General features: G+C 39.2%; 1 protein-coding gene across 1 annotated transcript; it reads left to right on the top strand.

Annotated features, from left to right (window-relative positions):
• The first annotated feature begins 276 nt into the window (after nucleotides 1-276).
• On the top strand, nucleotides 277-20,401 carry cand1 (cullin-associated and neddylation-dissociated 1). The gene is made up of 15 exons (XM_067426830.1): nucleotides 277-574; nucleotides 2,693-2,836; nucleotides 3,361-3,515; nucleotides 3,669-3,792; nucleotides 6,105-6,361; nucleotides 7,662-7,767; nucleotides 7,931-8,076; nucleotides 9,410-9,702; nucleotides 14,283-14,424; nucleotides 14,671-16,164; nucleotides 16,285-16,380; nucleotides 16,466-16,635; nucleotides 16,717-16,881; nucleotides 17,326-17,433; nucleotides 19,290-20,401. Exons 1-15 carry the CDS (start codon nucleotides 507-509, stop codon nucleotides 19,512-19,514), a joined length of 3,693 nt encoding a protein of 1,230 aa, XP_067282931.1. The 5' UTR covers nucleotides 277-506; the 3' UTR covers nucleotides 19,515-20,401.
• The last annotated feature ends 1,721 nt before the right edge of the window (nucleotides 20,402-22,122 follow it).

The raw sequence follows: 22,122 nt of genomic DNA, 5'->3' as shown, positions 1-22,122 counted from the left end.
AGTGAATGATAAAATCCACCCCAAAACATAAAGGATCATGTTATCCGGTCATCGACAACAACAAAAAAATGTCCAAAAGTACTCATGCTATCCAAGTAGGCAGCTGAGAGGTGCGTCTCAATCAGCTCCGTAGTTCATTTGTCAGGGCACTGAGCATATTGACTTATGTCCTGATCAGTGCCCTGACTAGTGAACTAGGGAGCTGATTGAGACGCAGGGTAGGTTTTGCAACACGGCCCCGGCTCTCACTCTGCCTTCTCATAGACAGCAGTGTCTGTCTAGTCTGAGCTCCTCCCTCCTGCAGAAGCGAGCAGCACCTCCATTCAAACCCATCCAAACTCAAGGCATGAGCGTCTGCTCTTCCCCGCACAGCTGCTGCTGATCACCTACCTGCACAACAAACTCTGGATATTCGTCTTACTTTACACCCCTTCAGACCAAAAAAAGAAGCGAACTAAAATCATTCTGGCCCTAAACACACACAAGTGGTTTTCCTGACTGCAAACATGGCGAGTGCCTCGTACCACATCTCTAATCTTTTGGAGAAAATGACATCAAGCGACAAGGATTTCAGGTAAGTCGTGATGCACATGTCTAGATCGAGTGTTAAAGAGCATGCACGCGTAATTTCAGGGCTTGTGATTGCGTTTAAATGTTTTAATAAATAATGAAGCGATCGCAGAAAGTTTTAGGCCCCGAAACGCGCCCTTGTTGTTGTTTAGACTGACATGCTAAGCTAACAAGCTAACCCGTATTGTACGGGTCTTCATTAGGATTTTTTTGCTGTTTAAAATGGTTCATGTGCTGTGTATTCACGGCTATAACTTTTTAATTTCCCCTCTCGTGTTGTAATATAAACTGTCAAAAGTGTGTGCTTTAGTGTAGATGTTAGCCAGCTGGTAGCTAGTGTTAGCCAAATAGCCTTAGCATTGCGTTTTGGTGGCACTGCTCTGGGAACTGTCATATCATTTGTAACGAGTACAATCATTCATAACAAACAATTGACACAATTAACAGAGTTGTTGAGTCAGTGCAATGTTTGATGTGATTTACTTTCCTCATGTTCATATAAGTTGGCTAGGTTTAGCATACCGGTAAGTGCATGTCCATGAAATGTGCATAGATTTACTTTTATTTTTTACTAAGTTTATAGTGTGTAGAATGGATATTGAATTTAAGCTTTTTCTTTTATTAAGATCTCTGCGTTCAGTGTTTCAGAAAACCTTATGTAATTTATACATTTACTTATTGACAGGCCATGTTATAATTTCCTTCTTTTATTCAGTTGTTAATCAATTGTATTTGTTATCTTGTGCTGATGACACTTATGTTATTTGTAACAAATACGTATTTTGTAAAGGCAGAAGCTGACTGTGTGAAATGGTTTAATACAAATGATTGTCACATTAGAACAAGGAGAAATAATTTTTCAAATATAATTATAGACAATTCCCTCAATGTTATACCCTTTATGCAAAGATCCTCATTTGACTTTGTTCTGAGAATACTTGTCTGGTTTGAAATGCTCTCGAGGCCAGAAGCACATGTTGATAACAGATTAAAAGCATGATGAAATTGTAGTTCATAATCTAAATGGCCCATACAGTTACATTTACAATTTGTATTTTGTGCTGCCATGCTTTTCTTGCTGGTTTGGGGATTCCCTTTAATGATGTCAGTATATTCACAGGCAGCCACCAGGAGGTTAATGGTTTCTGAGTTTTATACATATCTGACAGGAGTTGTCAAATGAATACTAATGCAGTCTTCGGATCATATATCCAGAGTCTTCCCTGCCTGTCATCCACGTCAAACCACTTGCTGTTCTCATTCCAGCTCTTTCTGAATTTCACAAGATTTTACCCCTGGGAACATTTTGCTTACACGCCATTCTAGGTCTCCTCTGTTGGTGTGTGCTGGCATTCCCTCTCTCGCCCTGCTGTAGGAGCAGCGTGTGCGTCTCATGCATTATTCATTCTTACTTAGGCTCTCGCTGGAATAAGAGATTCCATGCCTTCAAATATATGCCAAAGCAGTCGCTTTTAGGAGTGTGTATGTGAGAGAGATGGCACGTAATAGGGTATGCAGAAGGTTTTTCGCTCGCATCACATATGAGGTTTTGTGCTGAGGCTTTGATGTTGGCACCCAAAGACAAGATTTCATTTTAATCCACTCCAGTTTCAGCTCAGAAGTGGATTATGAATTTAGCAAACCATGACAAGTGAGATGGAAAGGTGAAAATGATTCAGTCAGTCCATTTGCTTTGACATATTTCCAGCAGCCCCTGCTATTCAGGTGGTTCTCACCTTAGGGCCATGTGGGTGTTTTTACAGTAGCCATTATGTTAGTACTGAAGTCACATGAAACCTTCTTTAAGTGTGTCAGTGTGTCTGGACCCTTGGGAACACTTTTGGGGAAAAACGTCTTGCAACTGCTTTTGTAAAATTATATTTTTTATGAGTGAAGCAGGATATACAGTGGAAGAAAATGCTGATGTTCGATTTTTATCCATTGGGAAATGGTTGGATAATGAAAAATTGTCTTCAAATAACAGGTGGATGGCGGGTAGGGATTGGTAACATAAGTCAGTCATTTCGGGGGTGGAACAAGTTATTCACTTTTGGTGGAAGAAACACTTTCTTCAGAAAAAAGTAAACCAATAAATGATGCAAGTCCTTGTTTATTCCCACAGATTCATGGCCACCAATGATTTGATGTCCGAGTTGCAGAAGGACTCCATAAAGCTGGATGATGATAGTGAACGGAAAGTGGTCAAAATGATCTTAAAGCTCCTGGAGGACAAGAACGGAGAGGTTCAGAATCTGGCTGTAAAATGGTAAGATTTTTACCATTGATCATTTCTTTCAGCTCTGTGTTTAAAAGAACTTGAAAGCTTCTCTTACTTGGTGTTTTCAGTGTGTCCTTCATGAATTGGCTTCAGTTTGTCCTCTGAAAATGTTTTAATGTGAAATTGATTCTTGCCACAGTGATTTAGTGAGACGTATTGCTGTGTTTTTTACTTTGATTTATCTAGGTTATTAGCCTCTAAGATTAACCTCCTATTTTTTCCCAAGATAGTTTAGAAGGGATTGCATGAATAAGTCACAGTAATCTCTGTTCATTTCATTCGTTCTTTGTGCTGAAATATAAGTATACAGCGACTCTTTCTAAACCTTATGGCAGTTAAAGCCATCTTGCGAATGGATTAAGAGACTTGAATGCTGAACATAAATCATTTGTAATGTACTATATTGCAGTACAGGCATTTTTGCTAGCAATCCATATTCATACATTGCATAGTAATAGACAAATAGGAAGTATTTCACAGGTTGCCCTAAAAGTTCTTGTTATTTCTTGCAGTTTGGGCCCACTTGTCAGCAAAGTGAAGGAGTACCAGGTTGAAACCATTGTTGATACGTTGTGTACAAACATGTTATCAGATAAGGAGCAGCTTCGAGATATTTCTAGCATCGGCCTCAAAACGGTGATTGGAGAGCTCCCGCCAGCGTCCAGCGGTAAAACAAATTTTCCCAGTGTAATAGTTGTATTCCACAACTGTTTTTTTCTCTATTGTACTAAAAGGATAGAGAATTCATTCACGTCTATGGCTATATTTAGTTGTTTTCCTGTGCTATCTTGCCCGCTAAGTCCATTTCTCTTTGCTTTAGGCTCTGCTCTTGCTGCTAGCGTTTGCAAAAAGATTACGGGCCGCCTCACAAGTGCCATTGCCAAGCAGGAGGACGTCTCAGTTCAGCTGGAAGCATTGGACATCATGGCAGACATGCTGTGCAGGTATGTCAGACAAGCCATGTGAGGAATGCTGCTTTTGTTTAGACCAATTGTGCTTTTGAGTGCACATGTGCTCCTGCCAGGTAATTTCTTGATGTGATTGTGCACACAATCTCCACTCTGACAGTTCTGAGTTGTCTTTTTCCTCAGTTCACTGAGCTGAATATACACGTAGGTCTTTCAGTTTAGATGCTGACACTCCGCTCTGCTGTGTGGTAACTAATGGCCGACTAGGGTGAATGCATTTTGCATTTATTTGTAGACTTATGCATTAGGCGACTTTGAGATAATTTTTTTTGCCAGCATCTGTGTGCCTTGAGAATTGAATCCACAACCCTGTTATTACTAAGCTAATGCCCTACCATTTGAGCTACACAAAATCATTTATAGGGGTGGTTGATTATGATTTCACTTTTTTAACTTTAGACAGTATGTGGTGTTGCCGTTTCAGTGTTTTCCACAGATTCGAAAGCAATTTGTGGGGGGGGGGATTAAAAAATAGAGAGAAAAAATTAGGATGTACATTATTAACGTTTTAATTTCGCATTTAAAGAAATGTAGTGTTAGAAAATGTTTAAATATGTAGGCCATTCAAATGTAAAACCTAAAAATAAGCAAGCAATTCTCTATTTTAACTAGGCCTGGGTGAAAAATCTTTTGAATTGAAGAATTTTTTTGTTGCGGGCAATTAAAAAAATAAGTAAATCGAGTTTTTGTGTAATGCCGCATTTTTGGCTCCCCGGAGCTTCCGTTCCGTTAGTTTGACATAGCAGTATGGCAAGCGACAACAACGACATCAGAGCACACACGAAACGGCAACGGAAAGCAACAACATGGCTACCAGTGAAAGTGGGACGTTTGTTTGCAAGAAGGGAATAAAATCATCTGTTTTTTGATACTGGTTTGGAACGCGGGAGGTTGACCCTTGGTCTCGGCCCTATTTTGATAGCTCCGCCCCACACATACGTAACCCAACGACTATGGCGTAATCTGTGTGTTACTAATACAGGTCGAATATTGAATGAAACAGTGAATATCCATAACAAAACACAAACAGTTCTCATGAACAACTCGACAGTACAAAGCTCGATAGTCCAGCTAATGACATAATTACAATTATAACTGTATAAGGGTTCTATAGATCATGAAAAGAGGAAACAAACATATAGGAGTATATTATCTTAGTTGTGGAACACATTTTGTGAGCTGATGCTTGAAACAGTCAGTGAGGAGATTCAGATGCTCCATACGATGTGGAAATGAACGGGTTTTTATCATCGCTGAAGTGCGTGACAATACGATCGCAAATGGACAAACAAGCGAGCGAACATGACACACGAGCAGATTCAAGCAAAAGCCAGCATGTATTAGTTCTCAGCTAATGTCTGTCCTGTGTAGGGCTGTCAACGAATATTCTAAATGTCAATATATATTCGAATCGTTTAAAAAAAAAAAACGAATTTCGAAGGTGAAAATTAATATTCAATTTTTTTTTTTAAAGTGGGGGGAAAACGCCCATGGTAGTAGAGGCGTGGTTGTCTGCTTTGTTCATAGATGCGCTCGCGCGCCTGAGGGTGACAGGTCACAGGAGACGGTCAGGCACTGCTGAAAGTTGACGGGTCTTGCATTGAAGATGGCAGAAAGTGCCGAGCCCAACTTGACCAGAGCAGAGAAATCGATTTTAACCCTCCAATATCTAAAAAGCCATCTCTGGAAGTACTTTCGATTTTGGTCGGTAGGAGGTAAAATTGTTAAGCCGTGATATAAAGTTGTATGCAAGCTATGTAAGCTACAGTTAGCATGCCATGCCTCATTTTATTTAATAATCTAATTAAAAATTAGATGCTAAATTGAGCACTTGAAGCTCCACCATCTTCTAGAAATGGGGCTGGGAGCTCCAACTCATTTGCATTTAAAGAGACACGCACACAAAACCGGCACGTTTTCTCCAAAAGTGGAATTTTAAGATTTTCTAAATTGTAACATGTTATAAAAATGTATCTGTGAGGTATTTGAAGCTAACACTTGACACACACTGAAGACATCAGATACATATTTTACATTTTGTAAAGGGGATTTATTTTCCAACAATTAGTATTTAAATCCTGTTCACACTAAAAAGGAAAACTAAAATTATTATATTAACATCCACACCAAACGATGATAACTATATGTGTAAGAATAAAGTAAATTTGCTATACATGCTGTATACTGTAGAAATAGGAGTATAATGTTATATTTCCTGTCTAATAAAGAGGATAAACCACTAAGTTCTTCTTTTAAATGTCTAACATTGTTTGTGTTAATTCATCCAGACAAGGAGGCCTCTTAGTGAATTTCCACCCTTCCATTCTGAGCTGTCTGCTGCCTCAACTGACAAGCCCTCGCCTGGCAGTAAGGAAGAGGACCATCATTGCCCTGGGACACCTGGTTATGAGCTGCGGAAACTTGGTCTTTGTGGACCTCATCGAGCACTTACTGTCCGAGCTCTCACGCAACGAGTCCATGTCAACCACGCGCACTTACATCCAGTGTATTGCTGCCATCAGCAGACAAGCTGGCCACAGAATCGGTGAGGCTCCCCTGTTGTTAAAGACCTCAGTTAACTTAATGTCTTTGGGGTTCAAGACCTCATCTCAGTTACTCTTTAAGTGCTGAAAGCAATTTTAGTGTGCTCTTATTGAAGCCGTCAACTGTGATCTTCTCATACAGCTATTAGCTTTACCACTGATGCTGTAATTTAGCCTTCGTTGGGAATGAGCTAAAGCAAACCAAAGCCATCCTCAAAGGTCTGAAAATGATCCAATTATCACAATAGCTGTTTTAGCTGAAAGTGTAGTATAAATACATTTGTGTAAAGATATCCTTCCCTCCTTTTACTGCAGTTCTCCGTGGCTTGATCTTGAAATCAGAGTCTTTTCTTATGATAGAAAATATTTCACTAAAGATTGAGGTCACCAGCACTCTGACATTGAATTTTGATTACATTTCACTTTGATTGCTCAGGTTGATGAGCAGTAAAAGTTATTCAGGTCGAGGTGTGCCATCTTTTTTTCCCCATCAGTTGTAGAATAATTGATATTAGAGATATTTTGTTTATCACTCTTTTTTCCACAACTTTTAATAATTGATAAAATAACAAAACACATTCAATTGTCCTTAATTATTCACAACATTTACAGTTTTCTACATTTCTACCCCCAAAGCTCTGTCTATCTATCTATCTATCTATCTATCTATCTATCTATCTATCTATCTATCTATCTATCTATCTATCTATCTATCTATCTATCTATCTATCTATCTATCTATCTATCTATCTATCTATCTATCTATCTATCTATCTATCTATCTATCTATCTATCTATCTATCTATAAAATATAAGGGGGTATAAACTTCAACCCTCAACAAATTGCAAGAGAGAACAATCCCCAGTATGGTCGTTATTACCCGTCACCTTGTCATCAATGTTGTTCCATTGCAGCGCTGCTAAGGCAGGCCATTTGGCACAAATGAAATGAAGTGAAAAGTCATTTAGTTTTGCTGCTGTGGTGCGCCGTTCCCCGTCAGCCAATTACCGCCTACGTTTGATGAAACAAAGACAGCTGCGATTAAGATGCACAAGATTACTTCAGTGGAATGCACTCAAAGTTGTTTTGTAGCTATCTCTTGGCGCTACTGTTTTAATTAAGTCTTTTTGCCATCTTAAGATTGTTTCTTTGATTGTGCTGAATACAGCAAGGCCTTTATCTTGCAGCTCTCCAAACTCATTTTTATTTCTTAATGAATTATTACAGTCTGGTGTTAAGTTTTGCAGCACTCTGATGTGTGTAATGATGGTAAATGACAACATGCTGGTTTTATCCTACAGGTGAGTACCTGGAGAAGATAATCCCATTGGTGGTGAAGTTCTGCAATGTTGATGATGATGAACTAAGGGAATACTGCATACAAGCTTTTGAGTCTTTTGTAAGAAGGTTAGTTTAAATCTCCATCTTATATCTTAAGCTGTTTCCTGTGAGAAGTGGTAGTATAGATAAGAATATTACCAATAAAAATGCAGCCATTGAAAACCTGTAATCTTGAAGTTTCCCTGTTGCATGACTTGATAAAAAAAAAATTATTGCTTTTGATTGCCAGGTGTCCGAAGGAAGTCTACCCACATGTCCCAACAGTCATTAGCATCTGTCTTAAGTATCTGACCTATGACCCCAACTACAACTATGACGACGAGGATGAAGATGAGAATGCAATGGATGCCGACGGTGTAGACGAAGATTATCAAGGTACGAGGCGGGGCTCATTTCTCCTCACTGTTTGAGGGAAGAAGGATTTATTATCTTCTAAACCAAAAGAGTGTTTAGCTGTAAGTTACCAGCTCAGTTTGTTAGTTCTGGTGTGTGATAGCCTCTGCTTGATGCATAACAGTAATAACAACCCTAAGGTTTATTGATCCACGTTTTGGGGGAAACAGCTTCTGTGAAAGGACTGTATTGTTAATACAGCAATCAGTCTGTCAATGTTTGAAGACAAACCAGTTGGACCTCTGCAAAGGCTCTTTGCAAGACCATTCAGAAATCACCTTATTATTGGAATGAATGGACAGTGGCTACTGCTCTGGTCTAGCAGCTTTAAATAATGCCTATGTTTCACAGCTGATAACATTGGCCCGGAGATTGGTTTGGGGGTACTGATTGTCCTGTAATGTCCAGAAAGGCTTAAACATTTGCCACCATTTATTTGGCACCTTAGAGATTGTCGAGCAGGCACATTTTCACCCTCCTTAATGCATGTGCTGAGCATGTCGTGCCACTTTCTCTGACAGAGGTTGTGCTTTATCTGAGTGAAAAATGCTTTATTTAACCATTAGTGCTTTGAAGCACAACTGAGTTCGGATGTGCTCAGCGTTGCATGTTGAAAGTGTTGGAATGAAGTGGAAGCATGCTTGAGGAAATAAGGGTTGTTCCACCTCAGAATTTGACAGGAGCAGACTATATTGACAAGACCCTGTCCAAAAGCTTGTTTAGACATTCACTGCATTCATGACTGCCTTGCCTTTGTTCTACTTGATATTTTCTGGTGTCAAGGATTTTTATTTTCTGCCCCCATTGGAGTGGGTTTTTTTACCCATGAATCATATTCGTATGTATTTGTTGTTTTCTTTTAAATAATTTATTGTGCTGACTGTGCACTAGCTTGTAAGCTGCCTTAGGAGGCTCGTACAGTTTGGCAGCATATTTGAGGGTGTTTGTTTTTCTCTGCTTAAGAAGTCTACTCTTTTTTTTTTTTTTTTTTTTTTTTTTTTTTTGTGGTTCAGGAAACTTGTAGCCCTTTATGTTTCACACGTCTGAGTGTTTATAAAGAAATACTTTTTATGGCTTCTTGCTTGAAATGTCTACATGCACTACATAATATGCCAACTGTTTTGGCCAATAGAACAAAATATGAAGAATACCGATTGTGTTCATCGTTGCTGGTTGCAACGGATGGAGTTAATCAAATTAGTGGCTGTGATTGATATAATTTCCCTTTTCCATTGTTGCACTTTGAGATTTCTCAGAATGAAAAGTGTGTTATAAATAAAATCTATATTTTTTGTTATTATCCAACTCTAAATAGGAAGTGACGATGAGTACAGTGATGATGACGACATGAGCTGGAAAGTGAGGAGAGCAGCAGCAAAGTGCTTGGACGCCGTGGTGAGCACACGACATGAGATGTTACCCGAGTTCTACCGAACTGTTTCACCGGCACTCATTGCCCGCTTTAAAGAGCGAGAAGAAAACGTGAAGGCGGATGTGTTCCATGCCTACTTGTCCCTACTCAAGCAGACACGCCCTGCCCAGAGCTGGCTCTGTGACCCAGATGCCATGGAACAGGGAGAGACTCCTCTCACTATGCTTCAAATCCAGGTCGGAAATTTTATTTTTATATATATATATATTAGGGCTGGACAATAATTCAATATCAATATATATCGCGATATATTTTTTTTCAATAACGGTGATATGATTTTTAAACACATTTCCGATATTTCGATATGACTGACGTTCAGGGCGCATGCCATCAGAAAGAGCAGAACACGATTGGCTTCTTGCGTGATGACGTAGGCCTACACCACGGACACGCAGCCAGTGCTCAGCAGTAGTAGGCTGATAGATCCAACGCGGCACGTTTTAGCTACAAAGAGAGTTTCCCTGACCGCAACACAAATGTGACTGAACAAGCTTCCACAAGTAAGGAGAAATAAATAGTTGATAAGAGAAGAAAGACTAACTTTCTTAAGTGGCGTGGAAGTGGTTTGTCTATCTAAAGCACTATTCGCACGGGATTAGTATTATCTAGGGACCTCTGTGATTTAGAAATGACTCCTCCACATCTGAGTTTTGCGTGGCGCATTCGCACGGGATAAGCAAAGCCTGTGATTTTACTCGAATTTACTGACTTCTCCCGGATATGATGTTCGTTATAGATAGCTGTATGAAATCATAAACAGGCATCGATATCGTTTTGATTATTTTACAGTAGCCTAATAAATAAATATAATTTCGTTCAGTTAGCGAACAGACGCCATGAACTGAGCTCAGACCAGCGGCAGGAATCAGATTTCATTTATCACGAGTAGGAAGCTGACAATATACGGCGGAAGATTCAGTTTCAAAACTAAATGTAAAAGCGCCTATTTAAACAAGATTGGCATTGTACTATACTGTTCTGTTATGTTTTTCATTCAGAACAGTATTGATGTTAATATTAAACACACCATTCAATCAGATTACTCTCAAATTGATACTCATTCTAAAGTGAAAGTATAATCCGTGTGGGCGCGGCTGCACGGGAATTAACGGTGCGCATTATGAATGCAGACTTTATTCTTCGTGAAAGATAAAGATAGAAATGCTCACAGGGAGAAAAAAAGCTTGCAAAAAGTATATACAATCCGCCTAATCCTGGCCAAATCACAGAGATGTCGATTCGCACGGGACTAATGTTATCACAGGACCTCGGTGTTCGGCGAAATATGGTAGGTAGGCTAATTTGCGGGGGAATTTTTACTTTACAAATTACAGACATGGCCGATTCGCACGGGATTAAGATCACAGACATTCTCTGCAATTATTACAAATCACCAGAGGTCCCCAGATAATACGAATCCCGTGCGAATGGGGCTGATATTAAACTTGTGCCGGAGAGGTGCCGACTAGGGGTGTAACAATACATCGACATAGATGCATCAATCTAATGTCTAACAATACGATGCCAATCCTTACAACCCAGCAAGCAATAGCCGTCATTTCACCGTCTAGGTTTACTATAGACCTGATATAGTCCGGCTATGAGTAGCCCACTTTTAGCCAAAAGAATCTTGAATTTGGTTACATGTCATTTTTGTCCAAATAACTTGTGAGATATATAATATTCCATCATGTAAGCAAAGTTAACAGTGATTACAAGGTGTTTGGTTTCATTTCTTTAACGTGATATATTCATGGCTGTGCGTAGCCACGGTTTAGCTCCTATACAGACCGGCTATTCGTAGCCCACTTTTAGTCAAAAGACTAAACTGATTAATTGTAGTTTTTGGCAATGTAGCACATGATATGGTTAATATTACATCATGTTCGCATTGTCAATAATATCTGCAAGATGTGTCATTTCATGTCATGGTCTATCTATAGCCACGGTTTAGCTCTGAATTGGACGGGCTGTGTGTAGTCTGCTTTTAGCCCACCCATTTGTAAACATTTGAATTAGTTTTAGCTTTGCTGTCCCGCATAACATTCACTTAAAATGTAAGACAGTCAAAGAAAATCGTAAGCTAGATATATTTGAAAAAAAAAAAAAAAAAATACAACTCTCAACCGCTAGATGGCAACTGTAGCCTGTACTACTGGCAACGGCAGATATCGCGAAACACATTTCTGTCGGGTTGGAGTGGATTGTTTTTTACACAAGAGGAGGACGAGAACGGAGAACAACAACGGGCAACAGCAAACGTTAAAGGACATTATTTGGCCTTGTAAGTATCTGTGTTTTCATTTTGACATATGCTCATTATATACATTTTTTGTTATCGTGTATGAACGGTGAGATTTTAGCTAGATAACATTGTAGAATAAAGCCATGTGGTTAGCATGCTACATGTACACCTTCAAGGGGATAAACATGAAACATGTGCAACCTATAATAATTTGTCATGAAAGCCACAAATATCCTTTTACTCTTTGGATCATTATATGAAAATATGAGTCTTTTTGAAATGATTTAGAATAAATGAAGAGTTGCCACAGGACTGCAGGTTTTCTTTGAGTTTGTTCAAGATATGTTATGTATAAAAACTGAATTCTGCTTCTCCATGTTTAGTTTTGACTCGGGGGACAGAAAGCAGACCTGTCCCAGATGACCTGAGAGGATGGTTCATAATGCAGCAGAAGATCAGAAATTCACTTTTGCCTTAAACCATTCAATGCTTTTCCAATCATGTACCTCATTGTTCTAATGCAACATAATGGCTAAAATATCTTTTAAACCCAAAAATTTAAATTCTGTCATTTACTCGCCTTCAAGTTGTTTCTTTTCATCTGTTGAACACAAAAGAAGATATTTTGAAGAACCTGGGTAATCAAAAGCTTTATGGGCCCCATTGACTTCCATTGTATTTATTTTCCTACTATGAAAGTCAGAGGCTACCATCAAATGTTTGGCTACCAACATTCTTCAAAATATATATTTTTGTGTGTTCAACAGAAGAAAGAAACCCATACAGGTTTGGAACAACTTGAGGGTGAGTAAATGATGACTCTCTCTTTAAACATGTCACATACATGTATCTTAACCTTTTATAGCCCAGCTTTAGTGCGCATCCAAGCAAAAGAGAATGACTTCATCACAATTACTGTAAATAAAGTAAACAATTATGATGTCAAAAATGCTTTTCTTGTGCAATGTTTTGTTTCTTATTTGGCAGATGCCATGATGACCGACTTCCCAGCGGCAACAGAGTTTGTTATATTTTATTTTATTATATTACGTTGTTAATATTCCATATTTCTTATCCTAATTTTATTTTTAATTTTATTTTTAACATTTTATTTGGTCATTTTTATGTTTTAATCTTTTTGTATTATCTTAAGTTGTCTCTGTTGTTAATATTCTTTCTAAATAAAACTTTTATATTTAATGTGTTTTGATTGATTGTTATTTTTTTAGAACCTGTTATATTTGAGTGAAAAGAATCCTTTAGCCATTTTATTGTCTATTAAATGTATATATTAGTCATTCATTAGCCGTCTATTTGATGACTAGGGCTATGATTAGACGTCTATTAGATTTTCACTGACAGCCCAAATTTAGCCTTGATTTAGCCTAGACCCATATTTGCTGTCTATTAGACGTATAGATGTAGCCATTCAGTAGCCATCTAATCTTGGGCTATGATTAGACGTCTATTAGATTTTCACTGACAGCCCAAGTTTAGCCTTGATTTAGCCTAGACGTCTGGGCTGTGTTTAGACGGTTATTAGACGTCTTTTAGACGCAAAATTGCTTGCTGGGAAATAATCCATGTAGACTATTTATGTAAGAGGCAAGTGGCACATTTGTTTTAATACTTTCCACATTTGCACACAATGTCATGTATTAACACCAATGCGTTCATTCTCGTTTAAATTACCTTTCAAAGCTTGTGAAAGACGGTCAGACATGGCTTCACGAAAATGTATCATTTGCTCGTGTTTAAAGCCTTGCAAAAAGCAGCGTGCACTCATCTCAAACAGAGCACAAATAGGCCACTGAATTGAGTCTTATTTTTTTTTATTTTTTTGTGCATCAGTAGATAAAGGTATAGTTTTGCATAAAAGGAGAATATAGCGCTATGAATCGTTCTTCACTGAAATTTAAAACTTAAAAGAAAATGCTCAATAAACTGCGTCTGCGAAGTGAGTCTTATGTTTATTTGATGGTGATTTTACATTTCTTGTTCATATAAAGGCTAAATACAAATAAAAGGTGAACATTAATTTATTTGTACCGTTTTTTTTTCTAAAATATTATATAGTTTTATAGGAGGAGGTTTCATAGACTTGGCAAATTAATTTGTAAGTTTGTAGGTACAGAAATCCTTTGTGGCAGTTCTTGGTAGTTTTTCTAAAGCTTTTATATAGTTCATATCGATATCGAAATTATATCGTATCGACCAAAATTAAGAAATATATCGTGATATAAATTTTGGCCATATCGTCCAGCCCTAATATATATATATATATATATATATATATATATATATTACACCTAGGACTTCAATCATACATATACAGATATACATTCCTTGTTGGTGATTTGATTTACATTGATAAAGGATATGATACTCAACTGATATGATGCTCAAATTGTAATGTACTGTGAAGACTATTTGGAGACAATAACAACACTACTTGGGGTTCCTAATTATTGAAGTTTATTCATGAGAGTGATGTATTGTGTGCCTTTGCAGGTGTCCATGATAGTGAAAGCACTGCACAAACAGATGAAGGAGAAAAGTGTTAAGACCCGGCAGTGCTGCTTCAACATGCTGACAGAATTGGTAAACGTGCTGCCAGGGGCCCTGACACAGCACATTCCTGTTCTCATCCCAGGTACGTGCCGCAGGCACGCTACTACATGTTTAAGCATGTAGAGTCATTGCTTCCATGATCATATGCTTAATTCTTGACAAGCATGATCAGTATTTTACCTGTGACATAAAAAATTAAAAAAACTGGGGTAACCCATGAAATGTTAGGTCTTTTAAGGTGGAAAATCCTGTGTAGCCATTATGTTAAATTTCTCAATATTTGCTTTTTTAGCATTTGGAGTGACATTTGTGAATTTTATTTCTCTAGGAATCATATTTTCTCTCAACGATAAGTCAAGCTCCTCAAACCTGAAGATAGATGCCCTGTCTTGCTTGTATGTTATCCTGTGCAACCATCAACCTCAAGTCTTCCACCCCCATGTTCAGGCTATAGTGCCTCCTGTAGTTGCATGTGTGGGGGATCCCTTTTATAAGATAACCTCTGAAGCACTGCTGGTCACCCAGCAGTTGGTCAAAGTCATTAGGCCCCTGGATCAAACAGATGCTTTTGATGCCTCGCCCTATATCTCTGACCTTTTTGCTTGCACCATTAAAAGGCTGAAGGCAGCCGATATCGACCAGGAAGTCAAGGAGCGAGCGATTTCTTGTATGGGGCAAATTATCTGCAACCTCGGTGATAGCCTTGGTGCGGACCTACCAGGCACTCTCCTCATCTTCCTAGAGCGACTGAAGAACGAGATAACACGGCTGACCACTGTAAAAGCTCTAACGCTAATCGCAGGTTCGCCGCTGAAGATCAACTTGAGACCCATCTTGGGTGAGGCTGTTCCCATTCTTGCCTCCTTCCTGCGCAAGAACCAACGAGCATTGAAGCTAAGCACACTGGCTGCACTGGACATTCTGGTCAAGAACTACAGCGATAGTGTAACACCGGCCATGATCGACGCTGTACTGGCTGAGCTGCCGCCTCTTATCAATGAAAGCGATATGCATGTCTCCCAGATGGCTATCAGCTTCCTCACCACGCTTGCACGAGTCCACCCTGACTCACTGTCTAAGATAAGTGGCTCTATTTTGGCTGAACTCATAGCTTTGGTTCGTTCGCCGTTGCTGCAAGGGGGCGCTCTTAGTGCCATGCTGGAATTCTTCCAGGCTCTTGTAGCTACGGGAACTGCCAGCTTGGGCTACATGGACCTGCTACGCATGCTAACAGGTCCTGTGTATGCCCAGAGTGCAGCTCTCACCCATAAGCAATCCTACTACTCCATTGCAAAGTGTGTGGCCGCTCTCACCCGTGCTTGTCCTAAAGAGGGCCCTGCAGTGGTGGGACAGTTCATTCAAGATGTGAAGAACTCGCGCTCCACCGACTCCATCCGATTGCTGGCTCTGCTTTCCTTGGGAGAGGTCGGCCATCACGTCGATCTGAGTGGCCAGCCTGAGCTAAAAACGGTCATCCTGGATGCCTTCTCTTCAGCCAGCGAAGAGGTCAAGTCAGCAGCTTCATATGCGTTAGGCAGCATAAGTGTGGGGAACCTCCCGGAGTACCTGCCCTTTGTCCTGCAAGAGATCTCTGGCCAACCCAAGAGACAGTACCTGCTGTTGCACTCTCTCAAAGAAATAATCAGCTCTGCCTCGGTTGCAGGGCTCAAACCCTATGTAGAAAATGTGTGGGCACTGTTGCTCAAACACTGCGAGTGTACAGAAGAAGGCACAAGGAACGTGGTAGCTGAATGTCTGGGAAAGTTAACACTTATCGACCCAGAGACTCTTCTGCCCAGGCTAAAAGGCTATCTCTTATCAGGTGATTGTCAAACTCTGCCTGTTAAATCCATGTCAGACCTCTGATAAATCAGAGTTCTATAAATGTTATATCTGAAACTTTTTTTTTTTTTTTAAACTGGTGTTCTTTTTCTCCCCCCAGGCTCATCTTATGCCAGGAGCTCAGTAGTTACAGCTGTTAAATTCACAATTTCTGATCACCCACAGACAATTGACCCCCTTCTTAAAAACTGCATAGGTAAATGCAAATTTGCATTTAGAAATTTGTCTAACACTTTTTAGAACTGTTTTTTTTTATAAAAATATTATTGAAATATTTCTAGGTGATTTCTTGAAAACATTGGAAGATCCAGACCTCAACGTACGAAGAGTGGCTCTAGTTACCTTCAACTCTGCAGCCCATAACAAACCTTCACTTATTCGAGACCTGCTGGATACAGTTCTCCCTCATTTGTATAATGAGACCAAAGTGCGCAAAGAATTAATCAGAGAGGTAATCTGTTCTTTGTTCAACACCTATTTCTTTACTGTCTTTTTAAAACCCTCAAAGCTCAGTGTAATTGCCTCTTTCTAGGTTGAGATGGGTCCATTCAAACACACAGTGGATGATGGTCTGGATATCCGGAAGGCTGCATTTGAATGCATGTACACTCTATTAGACAGCTGCCTTGATAGACTTGACATCTTTGAATTCTTAAACCATGTTGAAGATGGACTTAAGGACCATTACGATATCAAGGTAAGCCGTCAAAGGCAAAAATCCATGAATCTTTCATGAGACAGGCTTTTTGCCATGCAGATCATTTAGAGACGACAGAAGATGAAAGCGTGAATTGATTAACAAAGATTCAATGTGTGGCCATCAAAGGCATAAATGCATAATGCATTGACAACGTGATTTAACTTTATTTTGAATGTACTTATTGCCAGGTGTACTTTCATGATAATGAAGTAGTAGAAGAGAGTACTTTGTTCTAAAAAATGTTGTACTTTGTTTAAATTTACCTACATACTTTAAACAGGAATTATCAAATTATGTAGTTTACCTAGCTAACTATGTGTATTTTGACAGTTACTAGAGACTTCAAAGATACAGTGGGACCAAAATATGTTCATAGACTCATGAATCACAATAAAGGTTTATAATTTCTAATATTTTTTTGCTCTATGACTGTCCTTACAGATGCTGACATTCCTCATGCTGGCCAGATTATCTAGTTTGTGTCCCAGTGCAGTGTTACAGAGGTTGGACAGACTTGTGGAGCCACTCAGGGCAACATGCACCACAAAGGTACACAAAATATTCATCAAACTCCAAAATTAAGCAGTACATGTATGTCAGTGATGCGCGGGTCTAATCGGACCGCAAAAAAAGAAAATATTGTAACGGTACCCTACCAGTTTTCTGACCCGCATTTTTTAAAAGTAGTAAATGCTCTCTGGCATAATATCCATTTATCCAGCCTGTGGATGAGAAATGTTTCAGGCCCTGACGTGCACTCAGAGGTGCATCAGCGAGAGTAGGCAGTTCTTGAGGCAGCACATCATTGTCCAATTCAGCTGTCTAGGTGCATATTATTGATGAATGTTAGTTTCGCAATGTTTATGTTTCGACCCTGCTTGGAGAATTCATCAGCAGGTCAACTGAGAGAAAGGCCACTTTTGGAAAAGAGTGCAAGCCTTTAGGAGTGCAAAGTCGCAAACTGTTCTTTTTCTGAATGCTGTATGATATAGCCTAGTGTTGTGTAATAAAAGCTTAATTTATTCATTTATTTCATTTCGTTTTCTTAACAATTAAGATGCTGCATGTGTTTATCTAGTCTAATCGAAGTGTGCGAACTCTCCCCGACTTTCCCAACAAAAATCCCGCCCTGGAATATATACGCCAAAATGAGTTCTATGCACGGTTTTTCACGTCCATATGATACGCACTTTATGGCGTATTATACACACGAACCACCCACCCCACCACCCCCAACCTACCCAAGAGCATGTCATATACACGCCATAAAGTGCGTATCATATGCACGGCAAAACTCATTTTGGCGTATACATTCCACAAGATTGCACACACGTACTATTGATACGCATTACCATGTGATCGTGTTGGACATTACTGAGCTAGGCTATATCATAGACAGTAAAAGAAATGGACAGAGCTATCCCATTGACTTCAACGGCGGAAAATGAGGCCAATCAGAGGCCCTCACTTCCTGATGGCTGAGCGAACTGCGCAGGCTCAGACTGAGCTTGACGACGTAGATGTGACGTAAGCAACCTGTCTGACAGTTGTAGGTCTTCTAGAAGTTAAATATTTTCTCCCGTTGCTTTGGGCTCACTGTCGGCTTCTCCCCATTCTTCTCCCTTGACTTTATCGGACTCTGTTTCCACGTCCCCCCGACTGTCTATACGGTAATTTCTCTACTGTGCGACAGATTCGCGTTGGTTATGACGCAATCGTTAGCCTATTTTTACAAAAACAGCTTCTACGGGGCGATAGTGTAAGATACAAGGTAACGGAGCCTTTTATGCATTGTCGTGTTTCTTTATAAATAAACAATGGACAAGTGTCTTTAAACGCCTCAGATGTAAAGTTATTCACTGTCAAAGTGACTCAAAAATGAATGGGAGTCAATGGGATGCTAATAGCAGGTGGCTTGGTTAGCAATGGCCGCCCCTATGGGTGGAACGCTTTCCGAGTGCTAGATTACCCCCTTGGGCTATATGCGTTAAAAAAAATAGCCTATTAAAAAGGTACATTGCTTAATTCAACATTTTGGGAAATCTCACATTTTGTCCTGCGTCATCTTTATTTCAAACGACCCGACCGACCGCGATCCGAATATCATTAAAAATATTTTTAGATGAATCGTAACCGTGGGCACCCAACCCATGCATCACTGATGTGTGTTTATTAAACAAGGACATCTGAGTCATTTGGGATTTTCTTGGACAGCTTGGACACAGTTTGCAATATTTACAGATCTGATTCCCTCTTCTCATCAATTCCTCTCTTTCTTCATATTTCTCAGTGATCAAACAACTGGAAAGGTTATGAAACAGTTATGGCAATTAATTGGTCATATAAGTGTGAAAGCCCTTTGATTTCTAATTACGGAATGGCTCATAACATCTTTTCTTTCCCAGGTAAAAGCCAACTCTGTAAAGCAGGAGTTTGAGAAGCAGGATGAGCTCAAACGATCTGCGATGCGGGCTGTAGTGGCCTTGCTAACCATCCCAGAGGCAGAGAAGAGCCCCCTAATGAGCGAGTTCCAGTCTCAAATCAGCTCCAACCCTGAGCTGGCCGCCATCTTTGACAGCATCCAGAGGGACTCCTCCAGCGCAAATATGGAATCCATGGACACCAGTTAAGCGACCACAACAACGTGCCCGTTGTGCCCACTCCAAAATCCACAAAGAAAACCAACCCTGGGGGACCCTTGTATTGTTCCATTCATTGCACTGAATCAGAAATAGGAGGAAAACAAAAATCTAACATTAAGGAAAAAAAAGAAGAAAAAAAACTAATGAAAGGACAGACATTTGTTATCTCAAGCTTCAAAGCTTATTACCACATTCTTTATTTTCTATAAACAACAGGAAATTGCTTCAATTGTACATTGTTCAATTGCTCCATTCCTCCCCCACCATTTTTTATTCTTTTTTTTTTCCTGTTCATTTTCATAGTTTCTGAGACTCGGTCACCTGAAATTGATTTGACCACAGTATTTGTGTTGCAATGGGAGATTCATTCTTTACATTCTAGGCTGCTGACGACTCAATCGGGATCTACAGGGGTAAACAATAGTACTCGGTGAATTTGAATCGTTTCAGAACCATGTTCTTTTTCTGTCATGTTTCTTATCAGACAAGTTTTATTAGGTTTTTTGTACGATTTGAATGTCATCTCTCCTCTTTTTACTGTTGACAGCTTAAGTACAGAGCGAGATAAGTCTTAGAAATATTATCCCGAAGAGGTGAGGCATAGTTAGGATATTTCATTGGATAAGTGGCTGCTTATTTTTCTTTCATTGCATTTCATTACATTCCCACTGTCCGCAGAATTGAGAGTCATCAGCATGTCACATCCAGAGAAATGAGAATTCAGCTGCACACGATTTGCATATTTTTCTTTTTCTATTTGATGAGGTTTTGTTTGGCTCCAGCATATAGAGGTAAAATATGACATTGAACATTGTTATGAGAAAATATTGCCCTGTATGGAACGCACATATTGTGAATAAAATGAGTGGAGAATATTTTCTCAGGTGCTCGACTGTATTCTGAAACCGTAAGGGTGTTGCTCTCGCTATTAGACCCACTATTGAGAATCTGCCTTGTTTGAACTGCTCACCTGTAAAATTGGTTAAGAATATAATTTTTTAATTATTATTATTTTTTAAATAGAGCTAGTTTAACTTGCTGCAATACTCAGAGTACTGTGTTTAATGTGCAGGTCTCTCTTTGAGGATATCTGCAAACTAGGTGAATGAACACCATCATACATCTCACCATATAGCTGACCAACAGGTGACTGAAGTTTGAATCCAATACCCTGGAAATCACAGTGTGTAGAATGCACAATCTAGGCTAATTTGTGTAGTCATGTATGCACAGCATTTACATTCATTGAAGTGTGACAGTATATGGCAATGTTCCTCCGTAAGAAATCAATAAAAGGTTCATTGCTGCCTGCATCCAAATGTCATTTTATGGCCCTTCCAGTACAGTTAGAACTGTCATAATGACTGATGCATATTGCTCATGAAAATGGCAAGAGTTGGCTGAAATTGCCAGTTCCAATCTGCTTGGCTGACTTAATGTGACTTCTGGACATGAGGGCACACAGAATTTTTTTTTTTTTTTTTTTGAGCACTTCTGAGGAATTATTACTCTGGATTTGATTAAAAGGTTAGCAGCAGCACATTTGTTTTTAGTCTCTAAGTAACTGATATATATTTTTATCAGTCTGAAATAATACTTGAGGACAAACATAAGGTCCATACATGTTTTTCAGTTTTATATATTTTCATGGAGACTGTTGCACCATTATTTAAATTCATTGGACAAAATATTCTGCAGTATGGAGCAAATAATGCACTGCAAGGTAGAATTCTGCCTGTGCCACTCTGTGATGATTTTTTTGCATTGGGGCCAATATTTTTATCATTTTGTATTAAACTTCTAAGAATTTTCACTTTGTTTTCAGGAAGTCATTTTAAAGTTAACCTGAAATCAAAATTGGTTTAATTTGGTGAAGTGTCAGTTCTGGTAAGGTTAACTCTGCTTTCATCATTCCAGGCATTCAAAGTATAACTTTGAAGCATGCTGGAATTCTCTTAATTATTTTATGATTTACGATAATACGAGAACCTGGTCAGCTCTGATGTCTGTTCTCAGTCGTTGATCATTAGAAAAACAAAGCCATGCTGCAAAGGTCAACGACTCAACCCATGCATGACGAACTGGCCATGCCAATCCAATCCAAGCTAACAAAAACTTTAAAATATCATTGTGTCAACATGCCACAGAGGACACAAACAGGCAAATAGGAGAGGCTGCCAGAAGCATGAAAGTATGTTAGCAGTTTGTCGTTGCTTAAATGAACCCACTTCCAATTTGCACGCTAATGAGTCACGCAAATGCTATTAAAGCCCAATTTTCAGAGGCTTGATTTGCATCAGAGATGTGAGGGCTAATGCACAGACGTGATTGTTCACTCATAAGGACAGATGTAGGCCGGCAACGTCACCTTGCAAGGAGTCTTCTTAATTTTAGACATGGATGGATGGAAAGAATGATCTGACAATCGATGGATAAGTCTTCAACATTTTAAACAATGCTTTTGTCACTTACAAAAGACAACAGAAAGCTTATGGCACAGACTTCCCTTCCAAACTGAATATATGTGATCATATCATTGTAAGCCAAAAAAGGTCTAATCATCATTATCGATGGTATGTGTTTTATAATGATGACG

This window comes from Pseudorasbora parva, chromosome 20 (assembly GCF_024679245.1).
Source record: "Pseudorasbora parva isolate DD20220531a chromosome 20, ASM2467924v1, whole genome shotgun sequence".
Classification (NCBI taxonomy): domain Eukaryota; kingdom Metazoa; phylum Chordata; class Actinopteri; order Cypriniformes; family Gobionidae; genus Pseudorasbora; species Pseudorasbora parva.
The sequence above is the reverse complement of the archived record's forward strand: the minus strand, read 5'-3'. Positions and strand labels throughout refer to the sequence as shown.

Coding starts and splice junctions, on each gene's coding strand:
- cand1 (XM_067426830.1), top strand. CDS start 507: ATGGCGAGTGCCTCGTACCACATCTCTAATCTTTTGGAGAAAATGACA. Junction 7,768..7,930: donor TTTGAGTCTTTTGTAAGAAG/GTTAGTTTAAAT, acceptor TTTGATTGCCAG/GTGTCCGAAGGAAGTCTACC. Junction 8,077..9,409: donor TGTAGACGAAGATTATCAAG/GTACGAGGCGGG, acceptor AACTCTAAATAG/GAAGTGACGATGAGTACAGT.